Genomic DNA, 14,529 nt, shown 5'->3' with positions numbered 1-14,529 from the left:
TCTTTTTACATTGTCCCACTATAGTGTTGTCCAAGAATGAACACTACATAGTTGGTGCACTCAACTTGTTGTTAATGGCCCTAGTTTGACTGTGCCAACTAGTCGAGTTATCTGGCAGGTCAAATCGTAGCATAAAAGAAATATTCAACTTTTTCGTAATTTAAATTTGTCAGAATAATTTGTCAGAATTTGTCATGCAGGGCCTTGATGTGTTTGAAATTGCCATTGAAACCATGCAACATCTGTGCCTTTGAGTGCTGCTCAAACATACCTATCACGCCTGCTTGGAAGTGCCCATCAAGTAATCCTTGTAGCTACAGTTGTTGAGATCTGCCACTCGCTTTAGTCTTCGCTTTCTCACTGAACTGCAGGCTTTCACTTTCTTACTAATGATGACCTGTCATGTCTTTGACCCACTGTCAGTGGGCCAAAAGATCAATGCTCAAGTAGCCATGGATACCCAGTGAACATGCAGTTTGAATGACGTAGTACTGCGGAAACCCGCAAGGTGGAGAGAAGTAATTAATTAATGAAAAATCAGACATCATCCTTTCATCCTTTGTAGCAATTGTTACGAACGGGTGGATGTCTGATTTTCCATTAATTAATGCAGTTTGAATATTACGGATATCCATAGGACGCTCCTAAATTTGCACTGGACATCCCAAGATTACGATTGGAAGTCCAAAAGACACAGTTGCATTTCATATCCTATGTTGATACTTCTACTTAGGGGAAAAACCACAAAAAAACTACAGCCACGATTATCTACTTCTGATGCTTGTATAGAATACTATAGATATACATCATTCACTGATTCAAAGCACTCACATGTATTACAAGCACTTACTCGGACAGAAGCGATACATCCTATTTTGCTTTGGTCACACTTGCATACCACCAAAACTTTAGATATACATGTACGGTTAAACCTCGATATAACGATGTTGGTAATATCAGCAGTTTATTCCATTATATCAAAATTTCGTTATAGCATTGAAGTTTGACCTTTTATGCGAGCAACTACAGTCACCAACAGATTTCTCTTACATGGAAGGAGCTGCAAAATTTCCTGAATTATCAGGCAACCAGAGAGAATGAGAAAAAAATGAGAAAAAAAATCATTTTGTTGAATTTGAGAGTCGGCAACCAAAGATACGGTTTCATGCCGTGTTGATGATCTCTTCACGTTGGTGGTACAAAGTAAAGCCTGGGATACTTTTGCGTCCACTCCACCTTCGCTATGAATAGTGTAGCCTGAAGTGGAATGATCGACGCTATCATGAAAAGCATAGGCAGAGGGAAGCGAATGGTTCTAGCTCTGCCTGTCGCTTCAATTGACGCGTCTCCAAAACTCGAGATTACATTGCCTCAAGCACTAAACACACATTAAGACAGTGCATGCACATGCATGCAGATGGCCGTGCATGGCGGCACGGCCATCTTGGCTCGCCATTTCTTTAACCCACCGCAGATTACCTACACGATACTGTGCGCGGGCTGCCTATGCGCTCAGCCACGCTGACAGCCATGCACAGTTTGACTGGATTAGCGGAGGATATACACACATTCATCTACCTCCCCACTCTTGACCGCGTGGGAAGACAGTGCCCATTAAGCCACCATCCTTCTTGGCTTGCACTCGCACCCATGGCATATGGCGCACGGGACAGGTAGGATATATATAATCGAATTTGGACTTTCTGTGGCATATGATGGCAAGAGACTATTGTTACTACGCTTGAGTGGCTTTTCTCTGTCGCGTAATTTCAGAGGTGTATTCGCAAGCAGCCATGGCATTTCCCACCTATTGCTTCAGTATTCTTTCACGATGGCAGTGAATTTTGAAATGAAAGCTAATGAAAGCTATGCACCAACTAGCCCCACTACGTGTTTTACTGCTATGGCAGCAAAATTGTGTATAAACAGACTTCGTTATACTGAGGTTCAAAATACATGGTGTTCTAGGAAAAGTTATAAAAAAATAAATATTTCGTTATAATATAGAGATTTAACTGTACATTTAAAGGGATCCTGAACCACTCCTCAGGCTTGGTGAAAAAACGCAGTCCGCGGATAACAGCTCAGGCAAATTTTGCAGTCGTGCACGGCGCATGGAGCTCGCAAGCAGAATGCAAAGTCACCTTTTTCTCAAACCCTCTCTTTTCAACAGAAGCTTGCTCTTCACTTTTTTCTGGGCGCTTTATTTTGTAATATAGCAGATCCTCATACACGTTATTTGCCGACATAAAATCAAGAAGGGCATTCGAATGACTTTGCTTCTTCCTACTGTTACTGTGTATTGACACAGTTTAATAAACAGGCTGAAGTAAGCGGAAATCTGCTTTTGAATTTCAATAATAATTAAGTACTCCACAAGAAGCTGAGTATCGTCTGTCACGCTTGGTTGCGCACGGGTGTCGGCATAGGCCACCCTTTTTATCAGTGGCGTAGCCGTCTGGCCTCAGTAATTGCGGTTTTGAACTCTCAAGTAGCCTCGGACCACACAAAATTTAAGGTCAGACCACACGCACGCTTGCCAGTGCATGCTCACTCCTAGCCGCTCCTGGTTAGACGACTTGGCATACTTCGCTTCGTATTGAGCATGATAGTGCTTCAAAAATGCAGGAGTCAAATGTGGCTTCTGATCGCAATTGGGGCCGATCCAGAGCTAGCTTGATCCGGATCTGGTGTTGCTACACGGTCATTTGCGATCATGATCCTGCGGGATCCGGATCTGGGCGATCGCAATCTGAGAATCGCAATCAGCCCCTTAATCACGATCGCAGCATATCGCAGACTGACGTCTGCGCCCTCTAGCGCAGAATTCTGAAAACGTTAAAAACAAGAAGTGAAGCCAGCTCAATAAAAAACGTTTAAAAATATTTTACTGGCAATAATAAGCTGTAAAACTGAACTATTGTCAAAATTTTGCAAATCTGAATTTGTAGCTAATAGATTATGCAATTCTGAAAGTTTCTGACGATCAGCAGACAATAACTCAATCCGGATCGTTGGACCATGTAGCAGCAACCATTGTTGATCGCGATCGAGAAATCCAATCCGGATCAGCCCCGATCGTGATCAGAAGTAAGTCTACGTGTGACACCAGTATAATATCCTCAGTCAAGCTGGTGCAGGACAAAGCCGGTCCGCACCACGTAGCATGGCCAAACTGGAGCATATGAGCGCGAGCGTGCACTCTAGCACTGTCATGCACAAGCAAACGCTGCCCATACGCACAACAGTTACATGTAGCAGCGGGCCGCTACGTAGCATAGACACTACGGCCGCCGCGGGGTGCTGCGACGAGTCCGCTGGCTGAGAGCACTGTGGTTCGCTGAGGACAACTGCATTTGGCTGAAGCATAGAGGGGCTTTATGTTTGGCAAGTCGTAGGTGCCAAAATCAGAAGTAGTGGCGTCTACAGGGACATCCAAAATCAAGTTTTAACAGCGCGCCACAGCAACATTCAGTAAGTACAGTGTTCTGGGAATTCCCCACTCTGCCATAGCCTTTGCAGTACAAGTCACTGAAGAATGAGCGGAAGCACCACGCAGGGCATGCTTGATTGCCAATAACTGCAGTTCTACTGAGCGCATCGAATTACTTTTTATGGCAAAATATTTCTGAAATAGCCTATTTTAAATTCAAATGCATTTCTCGACTTTGACAAAAAGTGCTTCAGTTCAGGGCCTCTTTAAACTGTTGTACCAAAACAAAGGATCGACATCTTTTGAGTGTATTTTACCAGTAAGAATGATTAATTAAAAAAAAAGAAAATGCTCATATTGCATGAAAATTACCAGCTTGAACTACAAGCACCTTCTGAAAACTTTTTAATTTTATTTTGCCACAATTTTTACTACCTATCCAGCCTAAGACCATTTTGCTTCGAGATATCCATTCTAATGGTCGAGCATGCAAAATGTGTCAGAAGTATGACAGTGCAGTAGTGTGCTCTGTTTTACGTCATATATATTTGCAAATAACAAGGCCAGAATAAGAGGGAGAAAAAGATATATTTATTAAAATTATAGGGATGGGATATGGTGCCTTCCTCTTCCTTCCAGCATCTGAATGAGATCTTCAGACTTTTGCATTGATGTACTAATGCTTGAACAGCCATTGAAGGGTGCCCACTCGTGGATTCATCAGAAATCTGATGTGAACATTCTTTGGAGGATAACCAAGGGATATTGCATCCTTGGATATTCCCTGGAAATCCAGCATTGGTCTCTCTGCAAGGATGAACCTTAATCGTACACGCCTCAGTTATGTTGTCACATGAGGGTCTTTGGCAGTGTATTTTTTTCAATGGTGTTGGTGTCTTCGTTTCTGTCTCTTGCCCGTTGTCCTGCTTATTTTTTCCTTTTGTAATGGTACTTCTGCACATTTGTTGGACACATAGGTTTACCTATTATACACCCAATCTTCAATGCATCCACAAGCACATCATAATCACTCACGCAGTTGTCCAAGTGACTGCCTGCAATTTAAGAGTGCTTTAATTCTCGAAACCAATGTTAAAAAAATTTGAGTTATAGCTACATTGCCTTTGTACATTTTAACCATTATTTGGCTCTTCTAGGCACACTAACTATAAGGTCAGTGGTGAGGAAAAGTCTTGCAGAGCAATGGGTCGCTGAAAAATGCAACCACAAGTTATCGTCAATCGTTAGATTGACAGTGAAAAACAGACCAACCATTATGACAAGCTTCAGTGAGATTTTTGAAGTGGAGCCTTCCCAGACTTTCACAGGGTCTGGCTGTATATATGCGTGATATAAATTTGGACCACAGGCTATGCGCTGGCTGCAGTCTGGCCTAGTAGAAAACTTGGGTGACTGGGTATGTGCCCCCATTCTTGGCCGGTCCCCCAAAATAGATGCAGCACTATTAAAAAAAAAGTTGAGGTTTTATGTGTCAAAACCACGATCCGTTTATGAGGCACGCCATAGTGGGGGACTCCGGAAATTTGGGCCGCCTGGGGTTCTTTAGCTTGCACCCAAGGCCCAAGCGATGAAACCTTTCTTTCCTTCGAGGGCTTCCTAACCTTACGCGAGGCCTCCTTACAGCGAAGAACCAACGGAGGAAGCAAGCATACTCTGAAAGCTCCCTTCGGCTGTCCTCACGTAAGGAACGGTTGCCATACACCTGTGTTCGAGAGCACCTCTTATAAGCTTTACGCAAACGCCTTTTTTCAATAAAAAGAAAGTTGGATGGACACATAATCTTTAAATTTAATTGCTAATACGGAGATGCATGGAAACTTTCTTCCAGTTTTGTTTACTCAAGCTGAGAAACCACCTCATTAGAGCAAAACTTGACATGTTCCAGCAACACTAGCACGCCGGCGTTGCGAGATGCCACTCATGCCACATGTGATTTAAACGAATGCCAACACCTGGCATAGTGCTCGTGCTTCTTCGCAGGTGGGCAACAGCATGCATGCACAAGCAAACATGTAGGCCAGCAGCGAGGTGAAGCGCTCGTTCAGTGCCAGGAGCAGCGTAAGGGCGCATGAAGGTTGCTTTAAAGCAAGCCTACGCTGAGGAAGCACCAAGAAAGCCTTCACCGAGGGCCCCTCGGTAAGGAAACTTTCAGAGTGACATACCTCACAGCAATGAAGACTTCCTTACCGAGGCAAGGAGGATGCAATTGTTTGGGCCTAAATTTAAGCACACGAGCGTTTTGGCATTTTGCCCTCATCGAAATGCAGCCGCCGTGGCTGGGATTTGATCCCTCGACCTCGTGCTTGCCAGCCCAACACCATGACCATTAAGCAACTATGGCAGGTGCTATTAAACAAGGTGAATCAAGCCTTAAATGTCAAGATTTGTGTCATAATTCTTTGTACATGCACCTCTAATCAAGCATTCTTCCCCTGACAAGCCAAGCACCATTACATTCCCTTACTGCCATACACCACCGCTCTTAGCTTGCCAACTCAAACAAACTTAATATTTGGGGTTTTACGTGCCAAAACCACTTTCTGATTATGAGGCACGCCAAACAAACTTTGTATCATTTAGATTGCAACGTTGAGTTGGATCTGCTTTCTTTTTAAATGCGTTTTAAATGCCTACACCACAGGGAAAAACGTCCACCCATCATGTAAGATGATCGCTTTCAAGATGGGGCCTGCAGCAGCGAGCGAATCAACCTTTGCACTGTTTCTTACTTCACTGTGAAATAAGCTGCGAGAACACAGCATGTACGAAGCTGTCGGCACTCGCTGCACCGTGCCCCATCACAGATTGCTTTCAATAGAGGCCCTCGTCATATGCAGCTGCTGCCAGAGTATAGTTGGTCACGGTTGATAATGTTTCCACATGGAAGGATAAGGCGCTAAAGAGCGATGACGGCTTATGATTGGAACATTATCAGTGCCGTTGGCGCCACCACCTGCGGTAGTTTGCTTGCCTCGTCAATTCATCTTGCACCGCTGTCCGCAGCAGTTCATGTCGCCATAGCGCTGTCGTTTATACTGGTCAGATCAAGATTGAGAACATTGATAATCATGCCGAGCTGCGTGGAGGTGATCAAGAGGCGCATTGGTTACGCATACTTAGACAAATCCCAGGAGTTTCTGCTTGAATTTCTTTCCCTTTATTTTTACAGTTGCTATAGCACAATGTATTGGCGAGAAATCAAGGGTCTCGAGGCTCATGTAAAACTTTTCTTTTTGTGGAACAGCCAGGAGACATCAGAAGGACATTACAATGCCATCTTTTGCAGGGTGAAGCCGATGTGCTCACTGTACTCGCAGGGCTTTCTAGACTAGCCATGAATACGAAGTGTCGACACACAGTGTAGCCCATTGTTAAAGGGAATGAATTGAATTCTGGGGCTTTACATGCCAAAACCATTTGATGTTAAGGCATGTCGTAGCGGGGGACTCCGGATTTTGACCACCAGAGCATTTGTAATGTGCTTCCAATGCACAGGACACTGGCGTTTCTGCGTCCTGTTAAAGGGAACACAAGCAAGTCGTGCACAGCGATTCAACAGTTGCTACAAAGGAAGTTCACCTATGTCCTTTGATGCGTTTTTATTAAAAGTGGAACTTGCTGCGCACTGCTCTGCGATTTGCCCTCATTGAAAACTGAGCTTTACGAGTGGCACTTAGTGTAATACACGAGCATTTGAAAGCATATACAATAGCCCCACCATCAATAGATGCCATGGCCATTATTCTTCGTTTATCACAGCACTGTCAAGTTCTGAATGTTCTACATTTGCTTTGCAAAAGGATTGATGCATGCTTGTTTACTGGACGAAACTATGCACACAAAATGAACAAGTGAAAGAGTAGTTGAAATGACAGGAATGCGTTCAAATGCTTTATTTTGTGTACACAATGCACATTTTTCTGCTTTTCCACATGTGATATAAAGAGATTACACATCATTAGTACTTAAAACCAGGAACATGAAACACATACACATCTACACTAACTCTTTTTTATTACATTATGTACATGAAATATAAAATAATCTTATGTACAAGAAAACAGGACTTTCATGCAGACCTGCTTTGTCATGATCAGGGTGGTAGCGCTAGAAACGTTCCACATGTCTGCTTGTGTGCGTGGAAGCTCGCGTCAGTTTAGCTGAACTTACAAGTAAATACATTAGGAAAATAAAATACAATAAAAAGAATGACAGAAAGACAAAAAGGGTAGAGGAAACAATGTGGGCTCGTCTAGTAACACATGTGGTGGGCATATATTTCAATAAACAAGTCCGCACTTTCGGTCACTGCATCGACGCCTCTCGGAGGTACTCGTCTGCAAAGAATAAATGGGTACACCTGCATGTAGCTTCAAGTCTCTTTCCCGGCAAGCAGTGCACCTGGGCCACTGCACAGGCAGGCCAATAGAGAAGTGTGTAACATGCGGTCTTTGAGCAATGACTTGTTCAGTGAACAACATGCAACCATGCATTCACCATGCTTATATCAGTGACCATGGCATCCCACAGTCCTATACAAAAAAGGGGCTGCCTCAATGGCTACGAACAACTTCTGGAAGCTCATTGCTTCGCTTGAAAGTTGGATATACTTGTGTACATGATTGCTTCTTTGAGCGGTTTGTAGTTGCATGTCTACCGGTGAGCAAATGTGCCAGTTGCTCGGGCAAACTTGCAACAAGTCTGCCACAAGTGCTACAGAGCCGCTGACTTGTACAGTGCAAGTCCAATAAGCTGGCAACTTGGGGTTACATGTTCTTACTGCACCAAAAAAGTGGTCTTTAGTGCCAGCCACTTGCACTGTTTAGATTGCCAAGTTATTCCCGTGAATATTTTAGTGACAGCTGCTTAGCTTTAGTAAGAGCTTGATGAGGGCTACTTGGTTCATATCTAGAACTGAGGTTGAGCAGTGCGAATTAAACAAGGACACAAAGGAACACAGCACTTGTCTGTGGTATTTGTTTCTTCGGGTTCTTGTTTTATTCACACTGTTCGAACTCTGTTTTTCTTAATTTCTTTACAGTTTAACGAATAGCAGTTTAAGGTTTATTGAACAAGCATATTATGGCTGCCAGTTTATTGTCAAGCATGTGTATGCAAAAATGGCTTGTGATTGCCAGCACAAATGCCTGCAGTAGGCATGGGAGTGATTGCAAATGCATTCACTGTGCAAGTCCCACTTCACAAATAGCAGAGGCACCTAAATAATGTTTTAGCAAGAATAATAAAAAAAAAAACGGAAGTTTGCAAGACATTCCATCAGAAATGCTTGCAACAACAAAGTCACATGACTTTCCATCAGGAATGCTCACTACAAGAGGCAGCTTTATGTTGGAAATGCTTGCATGCAACAGGAAGTAAAAAAACTCCCATCACCAGCCCGACAGGAAGGCTTTTCATCGCAAGTCTAACGTGCATAGAAAAGCCACTCCCGCCAGACATGCAGCATGCGCAGTTCATGCCATCCTGGCTCGGCCAGCTTGCATGCATCTTCTGCAAGATGACATGCCACATAGCTGGCAATAACACGAATGTAAAAGCAGTGAAATGAAAAGAGAAAGCGTACACGAGTGCAAGGCATGGCAAGCTAGCAAGTACATGCAGATGTTTCGCACTGGTTTTTGCTTTACCTTCAGTGGTTAAGATGCGACAAATAAGCTGCGAGAGTTTCGACAGTGCTCAATGATGTCAGCAGCACGAGCCACAAAGCGCTGCATGCATGTTATGTTTGGCAACCCTGCGCTCTCTCTGCATTTCCATCTGATGGAGGAGGAAGAGGAAGAAAAACACAAGTGAGATTAATTTCTTTTTTTTTTTAAAGATTATAAGCAGAATACACAAATCGTGTCTGGAAAGAATGAATGCAGCATGCTATGTCTCCGAAAGAATTGTCCAAGCCAACGTGCCTTAGCTAAGATGATTGATAAGAAATTGATGATTCAGTGCATGGGATTGACGCAGAAACATGGGAAACAAAAGCGTTTGACTAGAATTTTAGTTGAGAATGCACTTTCGTGAGTACAGCAAGACATCACCCTATTGCAGTTGCATGTTTCTGACAGCGAAAAAGAAGTGGAGTCGCTTCAAGCTTCTCAAGCTACTATTCAGGCACTTCCCAGTAAGTGCTGTACCGTCAACACAAAAGCGCCACTTGCACCATTGTACTGTCTAATGCATTTATGTTTTAAGACGAGACGGGTAAAGTTGCATGGTCTTACAATTTGCACTGGGACCGGCTGCTCGGAAAAAAAAAGAAAGAGTCCGTTTCATAGCAAACATACGAATGGGTTTACTAACTGCCTTAGTTCTCCATGCTGAAACGACAAACACCAAAAATTTGGAAAGGAAGTGCCTCCATCACAAGAGCTAGTCACATCCACAAGCTTTAACGAAGTGCCTGCAGCTAACATGCATGCGCACGGCGTCATCACAGTTGTTTCATTTGCTTGGTGCTTCCTTCCTCATAGATGTCGCAAAGGAAATGAAGGACATGCACAAAATGCGAAGGAGTTGCGCAAAGACCCAGGTACATTTGTTCAAGGCTGCGCACGCTGATAACAGAATGCAGATGAAACTTCTCTGCACAAGCAGCAGATTGTGCAAGCAATTATACTTTGTACCGAAAGCAAGCTTGACAGTGACACACAATCTGCTTGCACTGCAAGGCCAACACAATGCATGAAAGGGGGAGACATTCAGTGCCACCAACAAGCGTCTAGATGGGTAAACAAAGTCGCAGCTCTACGAAGCAATGACCATGCTGATTATCAGACTTTGTGGGTGGCTTGCCTTGTCAGCGTGTAGCTCCATGCGACTTAACCAAGAGCAAAGGCAAAGACTAAAGGCAACTGGATTTGCTAATAACCTAGCGCGCTAGGGCTGCGTTCCATGCACTTAGGATCACAATGCGTCAAGGTTCACTTAGACACGTCGATTCCATGCAAAACTCAATGCAACTCAAAACGCACAGGACAGAGGACTGGTACTCAGTCCTGATGTCTATGTGAGTGATGGAAACATCCTGCTGAGACTGGGTTCGGCCACAGTTCTGTGCAGTCGATTTCAGCTGTTGGTGAGCTGCCTTCAGGTCAAGCTGTCCTGTTTTTCGATAACACGAGAGTGGAGGCAAGCAGTCGCCCAGTGCCAATGGGCAAGACAGATGCCAGTACCACGCAGCAACCTTGGCTCTCAGTCAGTCTCGTCCAGACTCGGCTGCACTGCCATGTTTACCGCAATACCTCAACATGCTATACTCGCGCAGCAGCGGATCTCTTCATGAACAGTTAAAGCAAGAGTAGTAGTTGCAGGGCAAAGCGGTTATCACTCAGTGCTGACGCTCAGCTCGGACACTGGGACGGCCATTTCGTACTTGTCCTTGGTGGGCACAATTGGCCGGCAGGGAGTGTAGCCGTAGCCGCTCGCCTGCTGCTGCTGCTGGCTGGCACAGAGGCTGTCCGAGAGCTGCTGGGTCTCCTCGGCGAGCGAGGCCTCCCGCTGCTGTTGCTCCGAGATGGCCTCGAGCACAAGCTCCACATCACCGAGCAGCGGCCGCCGCTGGGGGTCACTGGCCCAGCAGTGCTCCATTAGCCGCCAGCAGTCATCGTTAAACTGGGGCAGTCGCTCGGGCCGAGCACCTGCGGGCACGAGTCTTCATTAGTGCAAGTTCACAATGGCAGACTTAATGCCTCTGAGATATTTCAGGGCTGCGAGAGGATACAGTTCCAGGAGGGTGTCGCTTCGCTCACATCTCGTCCACTGCAGAGAAGTGCTTTGATTTTACACTTGGATAAACGCATCAAAGCACATCTCTCAGAAACACGAGCGAGGCACAGCCAGCTTGACTGCAAAACAATGAAGAAACCAACTAGACCCATAGTCACGCTCCACTCTATCAGCTCTGTAGCAAAACGAAGGTAGCATTGTGCATTCAAATGCCTACATGAACAATGCACACGTGCGCTAGCGTTCCTGCTGAGCACATGGTGTGCAATATTGCACACCATGTGTGCAACATTATCTATATACACCTATCTACAGATTAGCTACAGAGCTACAGATTAATTTTGACCATCTCGAATTCTTACAATGTGCACCAAAATAATAAAAAAGAAAGCTTTGTGCATTTTACAATGTTGCGCTATGTATCTGTCCACATCCTTTCAGCCCCACCCAACCCTCTCCTGTATGACAGACTAACTTGGCCCTTGCTTAAAACTTGTACCAACCTTTCCGGACACACGACCACAGCTGATCTTTGGTCTGGCACTGCTCAAAGACGTAGGGCAGCTTCACATGTCCCGCGCAGATGTACCAGAAGAGGATGCCGAAGGCATACGTGTCAACGCTGTTGTCATAGCGACCTGTGAACAGCTCGGGAGCCATGTGGATGGGAGTGCCTACGATGCTGCCGGACATCATCGCCTCCGGCTTGCAGAAGCCTAGGTCTGTCAGCTTTGCTCTGTTCGCCCTGTCCAGCTGCCGGCAGAAACGGTCATGGGTCACTCATGGACACTGGAACGCAATGCCTGTTGTCACAAATCAGTCGCCACTGATATAAAGCAATCGGAGGCCATGCCTGCAGTTGGCAACAGGTAGCTTTACTGTCCAGTGTACACAGGTCACATTACACATAGCTAAATGCAGAATATAGGTATTTAAATCTCAGCTAAACATTCTGCACTTGTCAAATAATGTTGGCTGTCACACAAGTTCACACCACGAAACTTATTTCTTGCCAAATAAAGTGTGGTGGTCATCACACTGTTTCTTATCTCATATCTCGCAGACCTTGCAGAAACAATTTGGCAAGCTACTGCTCGTCACGTTTGCGAGGCCGCTCAAGATGTAGTGTTTTCAGATAGGCTTCCAAATGACATTATATTTCAAATTATTGATATTGAACTATTTTGCAATGCCCTTTGAGTCTGATACACCTGGGAACAACTTCAAACATTTATAGCAGTGTAAATGTGCAATAAAAGCTTGCAACTTAATTAGCTTTTCCATCATATTTATCTAAATTATTAGATGCATTTGAGCCACTGTCTCGGATAAAAGTCATGAAGCAGCGTCACAATAGATAGTGAAATCCCAATAATTCGAAATCTTTTAATTCAAACTGATGGATAATTTAAACTGCTCTACTGAACCCAGTGAAGTCCTATATGTCCGAATAGAGAAAAATTCCCATAAATTCGAAGTTCAACAACCGCGCAACATTTATTCAAACAAAATTTCTCACACCCACAGACCGCTTTTCGGACAAGCCTGAACCAAAGGCTAAGGTTTGAAACCTCGCTAGCTACCGTAACGTTGCGTGCCGTTAGAATGACGAGGAAAGAGGCGCAGGGAGCCGATACTAAATTGGAGCAAGCAGTGCAGCGTGCACCCTTTCTCATCCGGCTTAAATGGAGCAGGAAACAGCCCCGTAGCCTGCACTTGATCACTATGTTACCGCGCTCGCTCTCCTACACCCCCCCTCCTACCCCTCCTATTGTGCGAGCTTTCTGAGCTCAATCACATCTTCAACATAGGGAACGTGAGAGGATGGCACAAACCATGCCACCATCCTTCTCAGCTCACCCTAGCATGTTTTCCCTCGCACCTACAGCAAACGATGCACGAGACGCGATTTTACTGCACTTAGACTTTATACGGAACCTAGGCTTCTTCCAGCACATGGCACAGTGATGGTTTGGTTTCTCACGCTGTGCCGCACAATTTATAGAGCACTATATCTAAAGGGGCTCTCCTCATTTCGAACTCCATTTTATTTGAATAAATTTCTGCTCCCCTTGGTTTTCAAATTAACGAGATTTTTACTGTATGTACTAATGAAGTGCTTTCCCTAGGAATGGACAGCCTTGTAACAATCATGTTAACACTGTGCAACAACGATTAAACATCTGCTACATGCACGGCACTGTGGAATGAGGGCACAATGTACTCTCGGAGGAAGTTGAAATTGAAGTTGAAATGAAGGGTAGGTGATGAATGCTGGGGCCTCAGAGTGGTTCCAACAGTTTGTTGAAGCTCGAAGATCATAGTGTGTCTCGCTGACACTCTGACATAGACCGTTCAAGTTTCTCTTCCGTATGAACTGTAGTACTTACTACATTGCTCTCCAAGGTGCCAGAAAAAATACTATACGGTACTAGTGTGATACGTACACACTAAATTGCCTCTGACTAAACAAAAAACTCATGCTATCTCATGCTGCATGCTTACCAAGACATTTTTTAGCTTGATGTCTCTGTGCACGAGGCCTTGGCTGTGAAGAAACCGGATGCCTTGAACAACATCCAGTGCAACCTGTAAGCAATAGAAGTTGTCTTATTGTACTGTACAACAGCTGCAAAGTGCACTAAGCAGTGCGCAATGTAACCACTATATGTGCTCAGCACTTTTCAAGCACGAGAAAGGAACATTCTTAAATATGAAAGCTTGTATAACAACCTCTATACCGTTGACAAATGCCTCTCCTAGAAATCAATCAACCTTCACTCAAAGATGACTGCAGAGGTATTCCTAAGCATGTGTGGCTAATTCTTCAAGTGCGCTCACAATTATTGCCCTACTACAGCCGAACTCACTTATTATGATGCCATGTATACCATATTTACTTGAATAACGAACACAGACACGTAGTGATTGCAGATGCCCCTTTTGCCATCAAAGAGTGCATTTCTTCTTTTCCTTGCATAAAGATCGCATTCTGAACTTGCTGCCATGAAGTAGAAGACACACAGTATGATTCAGCGTCCAATACTGCACCTGACATGCCGAATTGGCAGCCGGATCCGTTGCGTTTTGTCATGCCGTAGGGCTCAATGAGATGCCTGGCATGCAACAAAAATAGGAGACACATAGTACAATTCAGCATCTGACATGGTGTCCGATGCGGCAGAATTGAGGTGCTTAGCTAATCTGGCGCTACAGAACAGCAAAACATCTTGGACCCAGCTGCCATATCGGTGCATCGGATGCTGTATCGGATGCTGAATTCTACCATGTGTCTGCTTTTAGATGTAGCCAAAAAAAAAAAAAAGAGCTCACAA

At 44.6% G+C, this 14,529-nt stretch overlaps 1 protein-coding gene across 10 annotated transcripts in view; it reads right to left on the bottom strand.

Annotated features, from left to right (window-relative positions):
• Nucleotides 1-7,332: 7,332 nt before the first annotated feature.
• LOC142585078 (dual serine/threonine and tyrosine protein kinase-like) overlaps nucleotides 7,333-14,529 on the bottom strand; it is a 153,646-nt gene continuing 146,449 nt past the window's right edge. For 7 of the 10 annotated variants that reach the window (XM_075695574.1, XM_075695576.1, XM_075695575.1 and 4 more), the window contains 4 exons: nucleotides 13,700-13,783; nucleotides 11,698-11,947; nucleotides 10,842-11,106; nucleotides 7,333-9,232 (listed from right to left, as the gene is read on the bottom strand). In XM_075695574.1, the coding sequence (XP_075551689.1) occupies nucleotides 9,112-9,232; nucleotides 10,842-11,106; nucleotides 11,698-11,947; nucleotides 13,700-13,783 (720 nt within the window). In that variant the 3' untranslated portion in view covers nucleotides 7,333-9,111. Of the gene's footprint in view, nucleotides 9,233-10,841; nucleotides 11,107-11,697; nucleotides 11,984-13,699; nucleotides 13,784-14,529 lie in introns of those variants that run through there. The other 3 variants (XM_075695568.1, XM_075695569.1, XM_075695577.1) reach the window with 3 other exon arrangements.

Source organism: Dermacentor variabilis, chromosome 6, assembly GCF_050947875.1.
Source record: "Dermacentor variabilis isolate Ectoservices chromosome 6, ASM5094787v1, whole genome shotgun sequence".
Lineage (NCBI taxonomy): Eukaryota > Metazoa > Arthropoda > Arachnida > Ixodida > Ixodidae > Dermacentor > Dermacentor variabilis.
The sequence above is the reverse complement of the archived record's forward strand: the minus strand, read 5'-3'. Positions and strand labels throughout refer to the sequence as shown.